Source organism: Arachis hypogaea, chromosome 10, assembly GCF_003086295.3.
Source record: "Arachis hypogaea cultivar Tifrunner chromosome 10, arahy.Tifrunner.gnm2.J5K5, whole genome shotgun sequence".
NCBI lineage: Eukaryota > Viridiplantae > Streptophyta > Magnoliopsida > Fabales > Fabaceae > Arachis > Arachis hypogaea.
Window position 1 is genome coordinate 104,913,707 of NC_092045.1, and position 21,629 is coordinate 104,935,335.

General features: G+C 39.9%; 1 protein-coding gene across 1 annotated transcript; it reads left to right on the plus strand.

Annotated features, from left to right (window-relative positions):
* Nucleotides 1-487: 487 nt before the first annotated feature.
* LOC112716268 (uncharacterized) lies at nucleotides 488-7,623 on the plus strand. The gene is made up of 6 exons (XM_025768139.2): nucleotides 488-820; nucleotides 1,100-2,382; nucleotides 3,107-3,313; nucleotides 3,876-4,674; nucleotides 4,915-7,153; nucleotides 7,341-7,623. The coding sequence occupies exons 2-6, from the start codon at nucleotides 1,281-1,283 to the stop codon at nucleotides 7,368-7,370; spliced, it is 4,377 nt and encodes a 1,458-aa protein (XP_025623924.1). The 5' UTR covers nucleotides 488-820; nucleotides 1,100-1,280; the 3' UTR covers nucleotides 7,371-7,623.
* Nucleotides 7,624-21,629: the final 14,006 nt, after the last annotated feature.

Sequence of the window (21,629 nt, forward strand, 5' to 3'; positions counted from 1 at the left end):
ATCTTGAAAGAAATATATGCAGCACATGTCAGGTGGTTCAGACGGAACATTGTGTGAAAATAGTAGTGGAAGGTCAATATTTTTAACAAATAGAGCATTGCGTGATGATAGTCGAGGGCCAATATTTCTAAGAGAAATAACAAACATTTTTTACAGAACTAAAAATTAAATTAGCACAATACTCTCTTTTATTTTGAAGTCAAATTTTTTTAATGAAAATAATAAAATAACTTCTAAAAAAAAGAAGTGATTTTTTTTATTTTTTCAAAATTTTTTAATTAATTTTTTAAAAAATTAAAAATATATTTTAGAAATGATACCAAAAACGGATAATATAACTTTTTATAATTCAAAAATAAAAAAATAATTTTTACAGTTTTATATATATATATATATATATATATATATATATATATATATATACAAAATTACAAATTGACAATAGTTGATTACGCTGATATATATATTTTTTTTTTTAAAAAAGGTTAATCCAAATTGAAACGGGGCTGTTCCAAACGAATGGAAGATGAGATTTTTCTGATGCATTGAAATCTTATCCAAATCCAATTCCCATTACATAAACAGAGCCTCTTTTTTCTTCTTTTTAGTTCTTACATTTCACTTATCACACAATTAACACACCTTGCTGAAACCATTCGAATGCTCTTTACCTCAATTCACTGATTCACTCTCTTTCGTGAAAACCTTCTATTTTTAATTTTCAACCTCTTTCTTCTCACTCACTCTCATCACTCCAAAACAAAACCCTAGACTTCCTCCAATCTCCGATTCTCGCTTTCTACTTTGCTGCACCCTTGCGGTAAGTTGCGGATGCTTCCACAGTGATTCAGCTTCTTTTGAACCGCAAATGTCGATTGGAATAATCACCGTGTGTCATTGTCCTAGTTGTGCACTGTTAAAACTTGTTTAAAAAAAAACACTATTTTTATTTCATGTTTTTTTCTTTATTTATTAGAATTAAAGCATATGTTGCAAAGTTTTCTTCTTCTTTTAGAAGTAACAGTGTTTGCAGGATTTGAATGATTGGATTTCGTTCAACTAAGAATTGCTCAGAGTTTTGTTTTCTGTGTTTATTCAGGGGATGCTTTTTGGAGGCTTGGATTGAATGTGTGAAACAAAACTAGTGGAGAATTTTTTGTTTTAGTTTTGGTGCTTCAAGTGGTTTTTCTATTTTTGTGTTAGTTGCTGTTAGATTGGTAGTTTTAGTTCAACAGCAATTGGCGTTGGAGTGAGAATTTTGCATATATAAGATAAGATAGATGTATCATCAAGTGAGCCATGGCCCTTCTTTAGGACAAGGTGGTTCTCACCCTCCTCCGCCGCCTCCGCCGAATGCTTATCAACAGCAACAACCTCCGCATCATCATCATAATCGTAATCCTCCACCTCCACCACCACAGTTTCAGCAGGGTGGTCCTATTCCGGTTCCACAAGGTCATCATATGTACCTACATGGTCATGGACCACCCAATGCACCTTCCACTAGTTCTGTGAATCTTCCCTTTCAAGCTCCACCTGGAATGGTGCAAAGTGCAGGGCAGTATGGGAACGGCATGGCGGCACAAACATTTACTAGCGTTGGACAGAATTTAGGGGCTCAGAGTCATCACATTCCGCCATCTCCTCCTCCTGTGCCACCATCTAGAGCACTACCACCTCCGCCGCCGCTGCCTGCATCTTCCCAGGGGGAAATTTTGTGTAAACCTCCTTTTGGTCTGCCTCCACCACCCCCTGCTGGATATGTTGGGAATTATCAAGTTCCTCCTGTTGCTCCCCCGCTGCCGCCACTGCCATCCTCTCCACCGCCTATTCTGCCCCCTGCCCCTCCTATGACTTCCACCTCTGGCGAGGTTTCTGGCACTGAGTTGAAGGCTGTGGATTCGGTTGAAAAAGGTGTGGCTTCCTATCCATCTGGTATTGCACCTATATGCAATTATGATCCTAATGGGGAGAGTGGAAGTTGCAGAGAGTTTGCTGCTTCTGCTGATAGAAATGAACTATTGTCAAATAAAAGTGGAAATTTGGATCCTCCCCCACCTCCGCCATCAGAAGAAAAAACTGTTCAGAAGATTGAAGCTTTATGTCAGCTTATTGCTGAGAATGGTCCTGATATTGAAGACAAGATTCGTCAAGAGGAGTTTCAGAATCCTGAGTATCAGTTTTTGTTTGGTGGTGACCGAACTGAAGCTGCAATCTCCCACACGTATTTCCTCTGGATGAAGAAGAAATACAATTTGGAAGATAGATGGCATGAGAAGAAAGCTGAACCACAGTTAAGACCTCTATCAGTAGACTCACCGGGGCCACTGCATCATCTGCATGTTGCAACCGAAAATGCTGATTCTGACATGGAGATGGAAGGTCAGTTTGCTTTGTTGTGAACTACTGAATAAGCATTTGCATAATTAGTTTAGTACTTCTGATATAAAGTTTTTATTACTACTTTTATTTTCTTTTGCTTGGATGCTCTAATGTAGAGGATGCAGTTTAGAGAGTAAAATGTAGAGTTGATGATAAACACTGATGGTAGGATACACTTTATAAAGTAAAATCTAGAGTTGATAACACTTTATAAAGTAAAATCTAGAGTTGATAACCCTTGATGGAAAAGCCAATGCCCAGTGAAATGGAGTTTTTGAAAATACAAGCACCTAGATAACAAATTATGAGTACACTAGAACCCACCATTTTAAAATTGGCTATCATACATTATTACTTACACTTTTATCTCTTAACAGTACTAATAGACTGTTCACTTGATATAATTTCTCTATAAATGGCCTTTAGGACGAATATTTCACCTGTTTAAGTCGGATATGCTGCTTTCTCCAAAGTGCATGTAGCAGATTAGGAAAAAGAATAATGTCTTGTGTAGTTGCTAATTTGTTTTGGCTCTTTTAGTTTTGTGGATGATACCTCATAGAAGTCAGAAAATTGGCCGGGGCCCAGGAGAAAAAGTAGTGACCTAAACGTGGTCATAGCATGGCTATTAGAGTTACTTCATATATCTTTTATTTTTGAATTTCTTACCATTTTTTGAGATGATAATCTGATCTACTTTATTTAATTTTGTGTTTGGGTTAAGATGATATCACTCTTTCCGACAAGGACCAGGGACCAAATTATGCAATTGAAGCTCTAACTCAGCAGCCTCATCAGGTTGGTGAGGAATGTAAAATGAATGAGAATACACATCAGTTGCAGAATTCAACAGAGAACGATCCCTCCAACGACATTTTAGCCAGTGGTTCATCAACATGTGGATCCATGGGAATCAGCAACCAACATGAAGGTTCCAGTTCATATAAAGCCCTGCTAATAATGTTTGATTATCATTTCCTTTTGATTGGTTACACATGATTTTTCACTCACTCAAGTATTAATGCTGATGATTGATATTTATTTACATTAGGCACACTGGTAATTTTTAATTGCACCGCAAGTCGTAGAACTGGAATTCTTTGGTGTCTAGTGCTGAATACACGCAGTATTAATTTTGAGTGGTTGAAGTCTTTCTTTTCTCACTATAAGCACTGAGCTTGATTGGATTTGCATGCATTAAGTGTAGAAATTATTTATTACATATAGAACTTTCTCTAACATTCACTTTTGTATTTTATTACATTACATGTTCAATGCTTCTTTGATTTGATAATTATGAACTATAATTGTCAGTGTGTCATTAAAGAAGTGAGATTATAATTCCTGATACAAAATGTCGAAAGTGGTAGAATATTTGGAGTGCTCTGTTAGTATGTTATTCGATAACAAATTCATCTTAGAGCTAACTCTGAGATATCCATTATTCAAGGTATTTGCTGCCTGTGTTAATATGGATCTTTAATAAAATACAGGACCTGGGAATATCTCCAATTTTGAGCAAATGAAATCTGCAATATCAGTTACCAAGGTTCATAGTCCTGTGAATGGATCAAGTGAAGTGGCTAAAGTCCCCCTTGGCACAGGTTTTGAGAAATCTGCAGCTCCTCTAGCAGAAGGTTTCATTCGAAATGGGACTTCTGATCTTGTGGAAGCCATTGATGCTGATAGAGATTCTGGACAACTTATAAGGAGTGGCAGCCCAATAAAGCTACTTCAAGATTATGCTTCTGATGATACTTCAGGTAATGAAGATGAAATATCAGCAGGAGCTGCCAGTGGTGTTTCAATTGCGCATAAAGATTCCAGGAGTCGCTTAGAGACTGATATTGGATCCAAGACTCCCTCCGGTACACAAAAGGGGTTTGGACAGCTCTCTGAAACAACTCTGGATAATTTAGTACAAAAATCTAAGGAACTCATTGAAGATTACCATGAAAATCAGGTGTCTGTTGCTGCTTCCTATGAAACCATCGCAGTGAAAGATAAGTTAGGTAGTAAAAGTAACAATGCTGAACCGGAGGATGAAAGGAAATCCTCAAAGTTTGAAAAGAATATCTTGAAGGTAGATAAATTTGGAAGGCATCCCAAAGAAGCTCCTACAGATAGTGACTCCGAGTCTGATGATTCTCACTATCGTCAGACTAAGAGGGGAAGCAAAAGAGGCAGAGGGAGGAGTCGCAGCAGATCTCCTGAACACAGAAGTCGGAGTAGGAGTAGGAGGAGGAGAAAGAGTCCCCGGAGGAGAAGGGATAGAAGAAGCCGATCTCGAAGGTATGGACTTCTACTGTGTTGCATTTTAGGATCCCTGATTGCCTACCTGTTAACTTGAATCTTGCCCCCGACCAAGTATAGAATGTGCAAGCTGTTTTTTGTATCAACTAATTGAAACTAAACTTGTTCCTGTTGGTGAGGATAATCCGTCTTTCTTTTCATTTAGAGTTTCGATCTTGATTGCGTCATTTGTCTGCTTGAAGAATATAGTTTTGGCTAATCTCAATTTGTTGGTTTCAGCCGGTCTCCTCGATATCGTAGAAGCAGGAGTAGGTCTCCAATCTTAAGACGAACAGGGGACTTTGGTGGTGAGAATGTGAAAAGGGACAGGGGCCAATGCTTTGGCTTCGTTCGGGGAAAGTGCCATCGTGGAGCATCTTGTAGGTTCTCTCACCATGAATCTGACAAGAATGTTAGTTTGAGGCGCCATAGGAATAAATATGACCAAGAAGTCCATTCTCAAGCAAAACATGTTAGTGATGGTATAAGAAGTCAGGGTGTGGATCAAAAGCAGGAGAGAAATGAAAAAGAAAATTCTGTTAGGCATGCAAATCTGCCTAATACTTCTGGTATTGACAGTCAATCAGTAAGGAATGATCCAATTAAATCTGAAAGTTTCAGAGAGAGTGTTCTTGAAATGAAGGAAAGTTTGGTTGGTTTTCTTCCTGAAGTTTTAAGTGGTGATGATGCCTCTAAACCATGTGATGGCACAAATGAAGATGGTGTTCACGCAGAAGATAATTCATTTGTTCACAAGATACAACCCAATGTTCCTGTTGGAATTACAGGGCATCCTAGTTACTCATCTAGTACCCAAACTTTACCATATATGTTACCACCAACTCAGCCATTGTCTGCCCCTAGCTCTGTTGGTCCATCACCTTCATCAAGACGGCCTTTATTACATAGTATTTCCTCGGTGGAATTACCACCTCATGCTTACCAGTTGCCTCCCCCACCTGTTGTTTCACATGCACAGGGTGAGAATGCTGTGATTTTGCCACAAATTTCAAGGGACTATGGTGTAACACAACAAAATGCATTATTCCCTTTTCAGCCCACTACTAGTGATAAATTTGAACCTTCCCCAGCTCTGATTCACATGCAGAGTCCTCACTTCAGTGTACCACTACCACCTAATTACCCTTGGACATCATTGCCGCTACCACCACCTCCTCCTCTCCCTTCACAAATTGTGCATAATCCCAGCATAGGTTCCGGAGTTTCAACATCATATGTCTCTTCAGAATTTAATCAAACTCAATTGCATTCAAGAGGGGACTTTGTTTCTCTGACTTCTGGTAAGCCTGGATTGGCTTCTCATTCTCAGAGTTCTGAGTTTCAGGATCATGCCTACCCAGCAAATCAATTGCTTTCAGGTCCAAATGTTAGTGGAGAAGACCATTATAAGCAATTACCCATGCAAGATTCAAACCTTTCAAGCTCTGGTGGTTCACATCCTCTACAAAACCAATATTCCTGGCAGTCAGATGCTATCAGAATACAGCCTTCTGTTGGTGGGAATTTACCGCCAGAAGATCATTTCAAGACATCTTCCCACACACTTGCATCATCACAGCAGCAACAACCAGTGCATAGTTTTCAATATTCTGCATCTGAGGGTAATTTGGGTGTGCCTGGAGAAACTGTTACCTTATCTAGATATCCACCGGATGTTCTGGATAGCAATCATTCAACTTCTCTTCCAACTTTTGTGGGGTCAAGAATTCCTGCTCACTGTAATCCTTATGCTTCAACCTTTGAGCAGCCGCTTACTTCCAAACTCAGTTCAACTATTTTTAGATCAGAAAGTGATGTAATCCATGGCGACAATAATTCTGGGTTGAACCCTACTTCTATAAATAGGGAAGGCGCCGTTGGTGTTGAACCAAAGTCTTCTAGAGCTAATCAGTATGATCCTCTGTTTGACAGCATTGAACCACCATTGTCTTCTCTCAAGAAATTTGATTTTGAAAAACAGGAAGTTACAGGTGAATCCAATGTCAGCCTAAGGCCCAAAAGTTCTAATATGCCGTTGGATGCGGAAGAGCAAAATAAGCATGAGGAGGTTGGAGCTGTTGCCTCTACCACTTCTCAAAATAATGATGAATATGGTGAGACTGCAGATGCAGAGGTGGATGATGTTGAAAATGAGAGCCTAAGTAATCATGTGGATGTTGCAAACATGACTCCAGGGGAGGTTGAGATTAATCAGACCAAGTCTCCAGGGAAGAGAAAGAAGAGCAAGGATTCTAGATCAATGAAGTTGTTCAAAGTTTCCATTGCAAATTTTGTTAAGGAGGTTTTGAAACCGTCATGGCGGCAGGGTAATATGAGTAAAGTTGCATTCAAAACAATTGTGAAAAAAACTGTTGACAAGGTGTCAGGAGCCATGAAAGGCCATCGTATGCCCAAGTCCCAAGCAAAGATAAGCCAATACATTGACTCATCACAGCGAAAGTTGACTAAACTTGTGATGGTAATTGATTTTCTCCTTGTCAACGATAGCTGATATATGTTTACTTTTCCCTGCATTTTCAAGTGCACTGCCATCAGTTTTTTTTTTTAACCAAAATGTGCTTCTGTGCTGCATTAACTTAAGTCCATGCCTCTAAGAGTTATATGGAAATTTTGTTAGTGACGTTCCTTTCCTTCATTTTCTGTAGGGTTATGTTGACAAGTATGTCAAGTCATAAAGGATGGCGGCGGTGGTGGATGGTTCCGGTGTCGATAGGTGTGACATCATCCCCCTGCAGTGCAAGGCATGCTGGATCATGTGACGGTGGTTGATCAGCATTCCATTCCTGATAGGGTGGTTGTTTCTATCGAATATGTATGTATGTATTGTATTTCTCTTTTTGATTCTTGAGGTTAGTTATATTTTCTAGTTTCTCTTCCATGTTGATAATATTTCTAATGAGTAGAGTCAATCTATTAATATTTGCTAAATTGGCCGTTTATTCTTTTTTGTGATTAGCAAATTACTTTTTGTCCATAAAATTTTTGAAAAATATTAAAAGTAGCTAACATTTAATTTGTTTTATTTTTTTTAAATAAAATAAGCTTTAATTTTATCCGTTTTGACCACGATGACGATGAAGCCTTAACCCAACCCTTGGCATCTCTTGTGGCCGTCGATCAAATGCTTTAAAGTTTAAAGCTTCCAAATATGAAATACGCACCACACAAGCTATATTCGTGCCTTAACGACACATAAAACCAAAATTAGCATGAGACCTGTTATGGCTCGGCCCAAGCCGGTCGCGGGCCAACCCGACCCCGTGACGACCCGACCCGAACAGTCGGGCACGCACCGCTCGCTACGCGACCCGGACACGCGTCCTTGACAGCTCTCCGCTACAGCTGTGAGGAAGCTTCGAGGAAAGTGGGCTTGTCCTTGAAGGGCCCGCTTTTGACACGGTATAAATGAGGAAGGATCTGTCCTTTTCTCAAGGTATGTCACACTCTACCTTACCCCCTTTTTCGTCTGCGCACTCAATTGACTTGAGCGTTGGAGTGTCATTGCAGGTGACATCCCCTCTCTCTTTTTGAAAGCTCGGAACGTCGGTTCCTCGCCTCACCCTCGTAACCCATTTCAGGCCACGACCCACTTACTCACACAAGGATCACCCCGAACCGTCCGGTACACGACCTACCGAACATTGGCGCCGTCTGTGGGGAACGTGCCACCGAAGCTGAATGGAGATCGTGCCGGGTCCAGGGGACCACGGACGCGCGGCGGCCCTTGAGGGGGTGGCTTCCGTTGCCTCACCCCGCGAGCGATTAAGATCCCCTCCACGACGAACCGGGTTGCAGTCGAGAGCTCAAGAGAGGTGCCCCTTCGAGGAAACTGGCAGTGACAGTGCCAGGATAATGCAGGAGCTGCGCCACAGGGTGCAGAACTTGGAGCGCCAACTAGCAGACCAAGAGCATCGTCAGCAGACCTCCGACCCTGATTACTCTCAATCTCCCGAGAGTCGGGGAAGGACCTCCCACCGAAGCAGTTGCTCCCGGCGCACCTCCATACCGAGATCAGAATCGAAAAATAGCCGGGAGGATCGGGAACGCCTTAGGAGGCGAAGCGATACGATCATCTACGCTCGGGGCAAACGGGCATGCGTCATGCGACGGGACCGTGAAAACGGAGAAGAAAGGTCTGAGAGAACACGGCAACCCGTCATCATGGGCGCCACCCCGTTCCACCGTTCCATCCTCGAGGTCTGGTTGTTGAAGCATTTCGACAAACCAACGGACATGAGGTATGACGGGACGCAAGACCCGCAGGAGCACCTAACGGCCTTCGAGGCCCGAATGAACCTCGAAGGAGTGGGAGACGAGGTAAGGTGCCGTGCATTCCCGGTCACCTTGGCAGGCCCCGCGATACGGTGGTTCAATAGCCTCCCGCAGGGTTCTGTGGCCGGTTTCTCGGACATCAGCCGCGCCTTCTTGGCGCAATTCACTACCAGAATCGCAAAGGCAAAGCACCCAATCAATCTCCTCGGCGTGACCCAACGCACCGGGGAGACCACCAGGAAGTATCTAGATCGGTTCAACGACGAATGCCTAGAAATTGAGGGACTAACCGACTCTGTGGCCAGCCTTTGTCTGACGAACGGCCTTCTTAATGAGGATTTCCGAAAACATCTCACCACCAAACCGGTTTGGACGATGAACGAGATCCAAACCGTAGCCAAGGAATACATAAATGATGAGGAAGTCAGTCGAGTTGTGGCTGCCAATAAACGGCAGCCCTCCTACAACCAACCCAGGCAACACGGTAATGGAGAAAGGCAGAAGGAGCAAGTCAGAGACGGGGGCCCAAACAGAACGCCCAGACCGCCTCCTCGGGTCGGAAAATTCGCCAACTACACTCCACTCACCCTCCCCATCGTAGAAGTTTACCAACAAATAGCCGAAAAAGGGGATATTGTCGAAACCCCGACCTTTGAAAGACAGTACAGGGGGAAACAAGAGTCTCTACTGTGATTACCATAAAGGCTATGGACACCAAACACAAGACTATTTCGACCTGAAGGACGCACTGGAGCAAGCGATCAGGGACGGTAAACTGACTGAATTCTCCCATCTCATAAGGGAACCGAGGAGACGACATAGGGACCACGGTGACGAGGGCAAGACCCGATCGACAAAACGGCGACAAGAGCCAGAAGACAACGATCACAGCCTCACCATAATAAACGTGGTGACCGCCAAAAACATAGCGCCAAAGTCGAGATCCGCGCACAAGAAAGACGCCAAAGTCCTAGCAATTTCCTCCTCGCCGGCACGAAGCTCCAAGAGGTCCCCAACCATTTCCTTCGGGCCAGAAGATCATTGGTTCGACGAGGTCCCTGAGAACCCACCCATGGTCATTACGGCTAGGGTGGGAACCGGCCTCGTCAAACGAATCCTTGTGGACATAGGGGTAGACTTGAATATTATGTTCCGCAACGTGTTCGATGCACTGGGATTACGGGACGCCGACCTCATGACTCACCAACACAGTGTCATAGGGCTAGACGACCACTTCATTAAGCTAGATGGGATAATATCTCTGTCGACCTCTGTGGGACAAGGACAAGGATGGAGGTCAATAATGGCCGAGTTCGTGGTTCTACGGGACTCCACTGCCTACAACATCATCCTGGGGAGGAAAACGATTAACGATGTTGAGGCGGTAATCAACACGAAGTTGCTGGTTATGAAGTTCGTTGCTGTTGACGGATCGGTAGGATCCATAAGAGGAGATCTGGAAACGGCAGTCGCTTGCGACAATGCCAGCCTCTCCTTGAGGAAGAAGTCTAAAGAAGCATATGGAGTGTTTCTTGCCGGCTTAGATGCCAGAGTCGACGATAAGCCAAGACCAGAACCAGAGGGGGACTTGGAAAAGTTCAGGGTCGGTGACACAGAGGAAAAGTTCACGTTTGTTAATAGAAACCTCCCACGAGTTGAAAGAACCTCTAGTAGAAATGATTAGGGCCAATGGAGATTTTTCGCTTGGACACCCGCCGATATGCCGGGTATAGACCCCAGGGTCATGTCACATCACCTGACCGTCAAGCCGGACGCCTGTCCAGTGGCCCAAAGGAGGAGGAAGATGTCGCAGGAGAGAGCAGCGGAGGTGGCCAGGTAGACGGCCAGCCTCCTAGAAGTAGGTTTCATACGAGAACTAGACAACTCGATCTGGTTGTCAAATGTAGTTCTGGTAAAGAAGCACAATGGCAAATGGAGAATGTGCGTGGACTATTCCGACCTCAACAAAGCATGCCCCAAGGACTGTTTACCCCTTCCTAACATAGATGCGCTCGTCGACGCGGCGGTGTGGTACCGGTATCTGAGCTTCATGGACGCCTATTCCGGCTACAATCAAATACCCATGCATCGACCCGACGAGGACAAAACAGCATTCATAACACCCGGGGAAATCTATTGCTACAAGGTGATGCTGTTCGGCCTGAAAAACGCAGGAGCAACATATCAAAGGCTGATGAACAAAATATTTGGCAGCCTCATAGGCAAGACAGTAGAAGTCTACGTGGACGACATCCTCGCAAAGACTACGCAGCCTGACGACCTCCTGAACGACTTAGGAAGCGTGTTTGCATCTCTCCGACAACACGACATGATGCTCAACCCCCTCAAATACGCTTTTGCCATGGAAGCACGAAAATTCCTAGGATTCATGATAACCTAAAGGGGAGTGGAAGCCAATCCCGAGAAATGCCAAGCAATACTCCAAATGAAGAGTCCGAGCTGTGTCAAAGATGTCCAGAGACTAGCAGGTTGCCTCACCTCATTATCCCCCTTCCTCGGAGCATCGGCAGCAAATGCCCTACCCTTCTTCAATCTAATGAGAAAAGGAATAGCATTTGAATGGACTCTTGCATGCGAGGAAGCGTTTAGACACTTCAAAGAAATCCTAGCAACACCCCCGGTGTTCGGAAAGCCCAAAGTTGGAGAGCCACTATACCTGTACCTAGCCATAACGGGGGAAGCCCTGGCAACGGTTTTGGTACGAGAGGAGGAGAAGACCCAAAAACCAGTCTATTTCGTGAGCAGGGCCCTACAAGGGGCGGAACTGAGGTACAACAAACTAGAGAAGCTAGCTCTGGCGCTCCTGACCTCTTCTCGAAGATTAAAACAATATTTCCAAGGCCACCAGATCGTCGTTAGAACGGACCAAGGAATCCAACAAGTGCTCTAAAAATCCGATTTAGCGGGAAGGATGATGACTTGGTCCATCGAGCTCTCCCAATATGACATACGGTACGAACCTCGGCATGCGATCAAGGCACAAGCAATGGCAGACTTTCTGGTAGAAGTAACGGGGGATCCAACCGAGGAGACGGACATACGGTGGAGGCTCCATGTTGACGGGGCCTCCAACCAAACGTCCGGGGGCGCCGGGATCATCCTCGAGAACCCGGCTGGGGTCGTATACGAGCAGTCAATCAAATTCGAGTTTTCCGTTTCGAACAATCAAGCAGAATACGAAGCTCTCCTAGGAGGCTTAGCCCTGGCAAAGGAAGTCGGAGTGACAAGGCTGGAGATATGCAGCGATTCATAGGTCGTTACCTCGCAAGTAAACGGGAGCTACCAAGCCAGAGACTCACTATTTCAAAAATATTTGGAAAAAGTCAAGGAATTGAGCAAAACATTCGAGGAGGTCACGATCTAACACGTCCTGAGAGAAAGGAACACACGGGCAGACCTCCTATCCAAGTTGGCCAGCACGAAACCGGGAGAAGGCAACCGATCTCTCATACAGGGCATGATGAAGGAGCCAGCAGTTACCATACACCTGTCAAGACTAAGCCCCTCTTGGTTAGACCCCATCACTAGCTTCTTGGAAAGCGGCAAGCTCTCCAACGACGAAAAAGGTGCTAAAGCGTTGAGAAGGGAGGTGGCCAAGTACGCTATCATTCAGGGACACTTGTTCAGAAAAGGATTCAGCCAACCCCTGCTGAAGTGCCTACATCCTGACCAGACGAACTACGTGCTCAGAGAAGTCCACGAAGGATGCTGTGACCACCATATAGGGGGCAAAGCCCTAGCTAGGAAGCTAATCCGAGCAGGATATTACTGGCCATCGATGATGGCAGATTCTAAAGAATTCGTGAGGAAATGCGTTAAGTGTCAAGAGAACGCCAACTTCCACAAAGCACCAGCTTCGGAGCTAAACCTGTTAACGTCCTCCCGACCTTTCTCGTAATGGGGAATCGACTTTTTGGGACCTTTCCCGGTCGGTCCAGGGCAGGTCAAGTACCTCATAGTTGCCATCGACTACTACACCAAATGGGTAGTGGCCGAGCCATTGGCCAGCATATCCTCATCCAACTGCAGGAAGTTCATGTGGAGACAAGTCATAACCCGGTTTGGCATTCCAGAAATCGTCATCTCGGACAACGAGACGCAGTTCACCGACAAGAAGTTCACAGAATTCCTCGCTGGTTTAGGCATAAAACAAAAATTCTCCTCGGTAGAGCACCCTCAGACAAACAGTCAGGTCGAGTCTGCAAACAAGATCATTCTACTAGGACTAAAGAAGCGACTTGATAGTAAAAAAGGTGCTTGGCTAGATGAACTCGCCTCGGTCCTCTGGTCCTACCGGACAACCGAGCAGTCATCTTCGGGAGAAACACCTTTCTGACTAACGTATGAGCTAGATGCAGTAATACCTGTTGAAGTCGGTGAGCCGAGCCCGCGGCTACTCCTGAAGGGAGTAGAGGAAGCTGTAGAAAAGGATTTAGTAGACGAAACAAGGGAGATGACCCACTTGTCAGAAACAGCACTCAAGCAAAGAATGGCCGTGCGATACAACGCCAAGATACTCAAAAGAGAATTTGAACAAAACGACCTCGTCCTAAGACGCAACGACATCGGTTTACTGGCCCCTGGAGAAGGCAAACTGGCGACAAAATGGGAAGGTCTCTACAGAGTTAAAGAGGTGATCGGCAAGGGCGCTTACAAGTTGGAAAAGCTCAATGGCAAGGAGATCCCGAGAACATGGAATGCGGACAACCTGAGGAGGTTCTATTCCTAAGTCGTTTACTTTGTAACAATACCTTTGCTATGGTTATAGACTTGCTTGATTACCGGTTAAATTATACTTGCCCATATTTTTGTTCTCTTTTGTTTACTTTCCTTGGCCAACTCATCGCGCAAACGAGTATCACGCCATACGAGCCGAAAGAAACAACGATATACGGCCCCGGGACTGATGACCCCGGGAGCCCCCTAGGCTAAGGCAATAACAAACGGCCATAATGAACAGAGAACTCAACTTCGAAGAAATACCAACATAACGGTAAAACGAATAAGCCGGCAAATGGGAAACGAAAGCAACATAATAAGCAAAGAAACGTGTCCACAAACCAACCGAACTACTAACAAAGGTGCAAAAGTTAGTACCAAAAAGTTCTACAACCATAAAAACACAAGTTATAAGAAAACACTTCTTCGGCATATCGACAACTTTGCCGTCCTTGATAGTCTTGAAAACACCAATCGCCAATATGTCGAAATCGGGAGCAATAATCTTCACTTGAGCCTTGAGAGCCTCCTCGATCATGAAAATCGCATTCTTGCCCTGCTCTCTAACTTCCTTGTGCTTCCTCTTGAATGCCTCGGCCACATCTTGAGCAGTCTTAGCGGATGCAATGGTTGTGTTCCGCTCTTTCTCCAAAACGATCACTCAACCTTGTGCAGCACTTAACTGGCTCTTCAAAGTCATTTCTTGCTCCGTCAGACGAGACACAGAAGCGTCGGCAGTCTTCAACTTTTCTTTGGCCGACGTGGTCTTCTTCTCGGCAACCTCAAGCTTATTCCCCGCCTCGGCCAGCTGCTCCTGAAGTGTTTCAACTTGAGCCTTGAGCTTATTATTGGCTGTGGCAGCGGTCTCGAATTTCTGACGAAGCGATGCCATTCCCGACAGCTCGAACTTAGCCTTTCGAGCTATGGCTGCGCCGCGAAGGAGGGTGCGATACATCCATCGTGCTTGCCCCGAAAGGTCGGTACCATGGAAATGTTTCTCCGTGCCGGAAAGCAATTGGGTATCTATGAATGACCCGGCATCGAAGTTCCTTTCCATAACGGTAAGGACCCTCAGGGCTAAACGGCGACCTTTGTCTTTTGGGAGTGGGGATGACCCTCAACTCCTCATCCTCCTCCCGACGAACGGAAGACGAGTGCCCAGTACCTGTCACTTCCTGGAGAACGGGGGAACCATGTGTTGGATCGACGATTTTATCCGCCATGACTACGTCGGGAGGCGTGGGCGCCGTTTGTGTCCCCTCATCTTCGGGAGGCGCCACTGATTGCCCTCCGACCTCCTCACTATCCTCTTCCTCCAAGAAAGTCTTGAACAAGTTCTCAAGGCCGGTGACTTCAGCAGACATCCTCACTGTAAACAAGAAATGAACAAATTAGTAACCAGCATACTAAGACAAAACAAGCAAAATACAAACACGACATAGGCGACTCACGAATATAATCCCGGGCGACCTCCCGACTACCCATGAGGAGGTGAGGATTTACATGGTTTCTCCCGAAAACGGCCCATAACACGTCGGCTATCTTCCGATCTACAGCCGACATCCACTTGTAGGTGACTTTAATAAAAGTATTGGATTTCGCCCCGAAACTCCAATACATCGGGATGAGGCGTTCTCTCTCCAATGACAACCAAAAGGGGTGACGACCCTTGGCCGGTCGAACCTTAAAGTATTTATCCTTAAACCCATGGTAGGAGTCCTCGAACAAACCAAATATTCTTCGCCCCTGGGCAGATCGGAAAGACATAAACCCCTTCTTCGCTTTCCCCTCCTTGGAAGGGTTCGTAAGGTTGAAGAAGAAGAGGAAGACATCAACAGACGCCGGCAGCTCCAGATACTCGCATACCATCTCGAAACAGCGAATCGACGCCCAACTGTTTGGATGCAGCTGCGACGGCGCCACAGAAATCCGACTTAGAAGCCCCATCTGGAAGGCGGAGAGAGGAATGCGAACTCCCACTTGGGTAAACATGGCCTTATAGAACCAAATCCAATCGGGGACCCGGGGAGCACTGAAGTTGAGCTCATAAAGCCGCTCGTGAGGAGCAGAGACGTATACGTCGTAATTAGCCTCCTCGTCGGTGCCCCTACACAGATAGTTGGCCTGACAAAACTCGGTGAGCTCCTCTTCACCCATTTGGTTTGGGGAATCCCTGAGGTCGGAGACCACCCAAGCATACAGGTCATAACTCGTGTCGGAGGTGAAAGCCCGAGCGACAACACGAGGCATATCTACAGTGAGGGCACCACTCGATTAGTCTATGAGGTCGGGAACCCGAAAAAACCCAGAAACTATATCTACCCTACAACCCGAACTAAACATGCCTGAAGTCAATATCAAATAAGGCCTATTCCAGAATGACAAACCCCCTAACACACCCACTCGACATTGAAGAGGTATCCATTTTACACAGGGACGGACCTAAGTTAGAGAGAGAGAGGGGGCATTTGTCCCCACTAGGTGATAAAAAATTTATAATAATTATATATAAATGGGTGATAAAAACTTAATAATAATTATATATAAATGAATATATTTGATCCTATCATTATATTATCTTTGTTTCTATATTAAATTACAAATTTTTTTTGAGAATTATATTAAAAAATATTTTGTTAAATTTAATATGCAATTATATATATCGCATTAAATTTAATTGAGTATAAAAATAAAAAATAATAAATAATGATAATATTTTTTTAAAATAGTTAATTAATTAATTACTAAACTGATGCTTAATCTTATAAATATAAATAAAACTTTTATTTTTTTAAAATTAGTTAGAGATAAAAAAATATTATTTATATATTAAATAATAAAAAAATTATAAGAAATCTAACATTAATTATTTTTTTAATTATTCAATTTTTTAGAAACTTTGAGAATTTAAATCTTAAGATAAATAATATAATTTTAAAAAAATTAACTGATATTAATTGAAATTAGTTGAAAAAAATTAACATTTTAATTGAATTCTAATTTATATTCTTTATTTTAACTCTTATACATAATTATTATAAATATAAGTAAAATTATTAATTTTTTTATGTGAATATATATATATATATAATTTTAGTTTCAAATTATAAATATATTAATGTTTAACAAAATTTATTTTAATGTATTTTTGCCCCCATTATAAAATTTTTTTGGATCCGTCACTAATTTTACAGGAACCAAACAACAAAGCAGCAACCACGCACAGTAAACATGCAACGAGACATTAAAGAGAAGAAGAAGGATCGATGGTTACCTGGACTGATTGCAAGAACTTGGAAGAGAAAGGAACGCACAGAAATTCTGGAACAAGTCTTTGATGATAGGGAATGTAGAAGGAATATGTTGAAAAAGCAAGAATGAGAAGGGAGAACCCATGCAAAATTGTTTAAAACTGCTGAAAAGGGAGCGCGAAAGGCCCAGAGGCAAAATGATCTTTGCACACAGGGTTTTCCAACCCATTATGAGCATTTAATACCCTATGCGAGGTACGAGGCGACGGATGATCGTCCCAACAACGAACGGGCACGCATACAGGAGGCGCGTTCCCTCCATGAGCGACCGACCCGACGACAACGAGCAAAAAGATAACACGCCACCAACAGCCCGTGCGGCTAATTGCCGGCGCGTTGGGGGCACTGTTACGGCCCGGCCCAAGCCGGTCGCGGGTCGACCCGACCCCGTGACGACCCGACCCGAACGGTCGGGCACGTACCGCTCGCTACGCGACCCGGACACGCGTCCTTGACAGCTCTCCGCTACAGCTGTAAGGAAGCTTTGAGGAAAGTGGGCCTGTCCCTGAAGGGCCCACCTTTGACACGATATAAATGGGGAAGGACCTGCCCTTCCCCCAAGGTATGTCACACTCTACCTTACCCCCTTTTTTGCCTGCGCACTCAACTGACTTGAGCGTCGAAGTGTCATTGCAGGTGACACCCCCTCTCTCTTTTCGAAAGCTCGGAACATCGGTTCCTCGCCTCACCCTCGCAACCCATTCCAGGGCACGACCCACCTACTCACACAAGGATCACCCCGAACTGTCCGGTACACGACCTACCGAACAAGACCTTTGATCGTTTACCGCACCCAAATTTTGGCACAAACGCATAAAGAATATATATTTTTTGGTTGTATTATAGTATGTTTATGTTATGATAATTATGATAGCTTTGATATTTTAAAAAGTGTTGTTAAAATTAAATTAATATTTTTTAAAAAGTGTTGCTAAAAACGGTGTTATCAAAATGTAAAAAAAATTAATTTTAACAATATTTGCATAGTTAATGTAGTTACCATAAATATAGACATTAAAATTCGCCATATTTTTCTCTAGTATCATTGTACACAAAAAAATTAGCTATTATCTAAGATTATATATTTATTTTGGGAAATTATAAGGTACAGATATTCGATTTTAATCATAAACATAGCGACACTTTTTAGTTTTTTTTAGTGCGATGAGAAATAGTTTCACAAAGTATTAAATGGCTTAAAGTTTCACAGAAACCAATTATCATTGCTAGCTCGTAGATTTGTACATATAGTAATAATCAATTTTTTTGTTCTGTGGGAGGAATAGGATCATAATAGTTAAATAATATTAAATAGTACTTGAGAGCCAATGAAAAACATTTAATTTGTTGTACCAAATTTATTTTATGGTAAGAAAAAGAAATTACAAAAAAGTATGAGCTTTTATACAAATAGTGATAATAAAAAAATTAATTAAAATTATAATCTATATTTGGAGATGAAAACACAAAAATTAATGTTTTAATTTTTAAGTGGTATTTGAATGTATAATTTTATTTGGCATAAAATTATTGATTAAATATTTATTATGAAAATAATAATTTTTTGGGATAATCTGGCTTTATTTTGTAATGATCAATTATGTTTATATTTTTTAATAATTGAATTGCTCTTTTAGTATTAATCAATATTAAAGATGATAAATATTTTTTGGTTGAAACTTATAGGTAACAGCGCATTATAAATGATATTTTTTTATAAAATAGTGTTATAAAATGTTATTTTTTCAAGTATTTTCAAACTAAACAATTATTCAAATCACTAAAAGATTTAAGAATATTAGATATTCAAATCACTAAAATGTTATTTGAGAAGATTAGATTTAAGAATATTAGATATAATTAAATAACCTTAATTTTAAAGGATTAATTTTAATGTTTGTAAGATTAATCTTAAAATATTGTTTTAATTCTTTTAAAATTAAATAAAAGGTTATTTTAATATTTTTAATATTAAATTTAAATTCATAATTACTAATACAATCAATCAACCTCAGTTAATCATATAAGTATAATTTAGTATTTTTTAAATTAATGCTTAAAAGAATATCTTAGTCTTTTAAGAACAAACTAAAAGGTATTTTAGTTTTTTTAAAATCAATCTTCAAAAATTGTTTTATCCTTTTAAAAATTAATTATAAAAGTATTTTGATCTTTTTAAAATTTAAAATTTTTATAAATATATTTTTGAAATATGTTTGATGTATGTGGCATTTCCATATTACCTGATTCTTGTATCAATTTTTTAACTAATTCTTTTTTATTTTCATTTAAATCTTATATATGAGAAAACAAAATTTTTACAATTTTAACTTATATTTATAATTAAATATATTTTAAAAAGTGAAAAAAATAATTATATATTTTCAATATGCTCTTTTATCTTTTTTTTTTCCTAATTCGATAGTCTTGTTTTACATAAGTGTTGTTTTCTGCTTCTAACCCAATTTTATATATTTTTTTTCACTTTTCTAATAAAATCCAAAATTCATAACTCGAATCCAAGGATCACTTGCCATATCCGAACCAAATCAAATAGATGCTAATTCTAATTCAAAGAGTTAGATGAAGAATAGCCAACTGCCAAGCCAGCCGAAAAACACCTAATACATGTACAACGAAATGAGATTAAAAAATAGAATACCTGTAAATTTTGATATGTACTGTAGTGCAACCCCGTGAAAGGGTTAGTTTATATTACTTGATCTGACCGTTATAAGTTGGTCATCGATTAACAAATTAGATTAAATATATCTACTTAATATACTAAAATTGGGTTTTTCCCCAATTTATGATGGTGAGGTGTCACTTTTTCATTAATCCATTTTTCCTCCAAAATGATTGCACTATTCGCTCTTCTAAATTTATTTTAGAAAAATATCTTTAATTAATATAATTATATTATAATTAGTATTTAATGAATGATACATAATTATACTAATTTAAAAAACTATTTTTATTATAATTATATCAAATCAATATGATATGATATGATATGATATGATATGATAATAATAGGCTAATGGCATGAGTTATTCTAATCATAATAAAATTCTTTTCAATGCACGAATTATTCGGTTATTCTGTACTTATAAGTCATTTTAATGATATAATAATAATAATAATAATAATAATAATAATAATAATAATAATAATCTATTTAATCTATTAAAATTAATTTTTTTTTCTAACTAATAAAAATGAAGTGTCATTTTCTGATAAGTTTTTTTTTTCAAAATAAAAATATTATTCTTTAATATATTTATATTTATTATTTATCGATTTCTTTTATTTTTATTTCTCACATTTGTTAAATATTTTTTTAATTATTGTTATTTAATATATAGATATTAATTATTAATAAGTCTTCACAATTATTTTTTAACTATTAGTATTATTGGTATATTAGTATATTTTTAGAAATATTAGAAGTGAGATATCAATTTTTTATAAACTTTTTTCTTTCCAAAATAAAAGCGCTACTTCTAATATATTTATATTTACTATCTTTTCGATCTATTTTAAGAAAATATCTATTTTATAATTATATAAAATTAATATTTAATACATTATTATACTAATTGTCAGTCATCAAATATTTTTAATCATTTTAATTATTATATTAATTTATATAATTCTAATTCTCCATCATTATGCAAGTTGATATATGATACAAGTTGATACTAATTATTATATTAATTATATAATACTAATTGTCGATCATTAATATTTTTAATTAATACTTTTAATTATTATTTTTAATCAAGCATAATTAGTAGCAAATTGATACATACATTAATAATGACAAATTGATATTGATATTAATTAATTAATTAATTAATTAATAATAATAATAATAATAATAATAATAATAATAATAATAATAATAATAATAATAATAATAATAGAAAAGGTCTAAACAGCACATGCACACGTTATATTTTAAAAAAGTAAAACATATTTTTATAAAGATTAAGATATCAATAATTAAAAATAAAAAAATAAACAAAATTCTATAATTCTAATTACCATAAATATGATACTAATGTTGATAGTGGTAAATTGATATCGATATCAATAATTAATTTTTATTGTTATTTTTGTACTACTAATTGCCATAAATATGATACTAACGTTAATAGTGGTAAGTTGATATTAATATCAATAATTAATTTCTATAATTATTTTTTGTATTGTTAACCTAGGTTATATATAGTGTTTCTTTTGCGATTTGTGACTCTAAATCTAACAGGCAAAGCATTCTTTTTCTCTAATTTGTTATTCTTCTTTGATTGAGGAATTGTTTCTAAGGAGCTTTGTAAGTCAAGTTTAAGTCTCATTCCCTCCACGCTTTCTATGTTTGTCCGAAAATATTCGAAGTGGAGCATCTAATAAGATTCAATTTTTTCAATTTAGGTTCAATTTTGGAAAATTCGTTCAAATTTGAAGATGCAATTTCAAAGATTGGTACTATATTTAAATTTTTTTCTTTTAAATTTTTGTATTAAAATAATTTTATAACATACTGTGATTTTTTCAGAAACTACCGGCCTTCTGGTGTATCAATGCAATGTCAATTTAGTTTGACAATTT

What these genes read in the sequence shown, in the direction of transcription:
- LOC112716268 (XM_025768139.2), top strand. Translation starts at nt 1,281, where the DNA reads ATGTATCATCAAGTGAGCCATGGCCCTTCTTTAGGACAAGGTGGTTCT. An exon ending in TTCTGACATGGAGATGGAAG is followed by an intron (nt 2,383 to 3,106) that starts GTCAGTTTGCTT and finishes GTTTGGGTTAAG; the next exon opens with ATGATATCACTCTTTCCGAC. An exon ending in AATCAGCAACCAACATGAAG is followed by an intron (nt 3,314 to 3,875) that starts GTTCCAGTTCAT and finishes AATAAAATACAG; the next exon opens with GACCTGGGAATATCTCCAAT.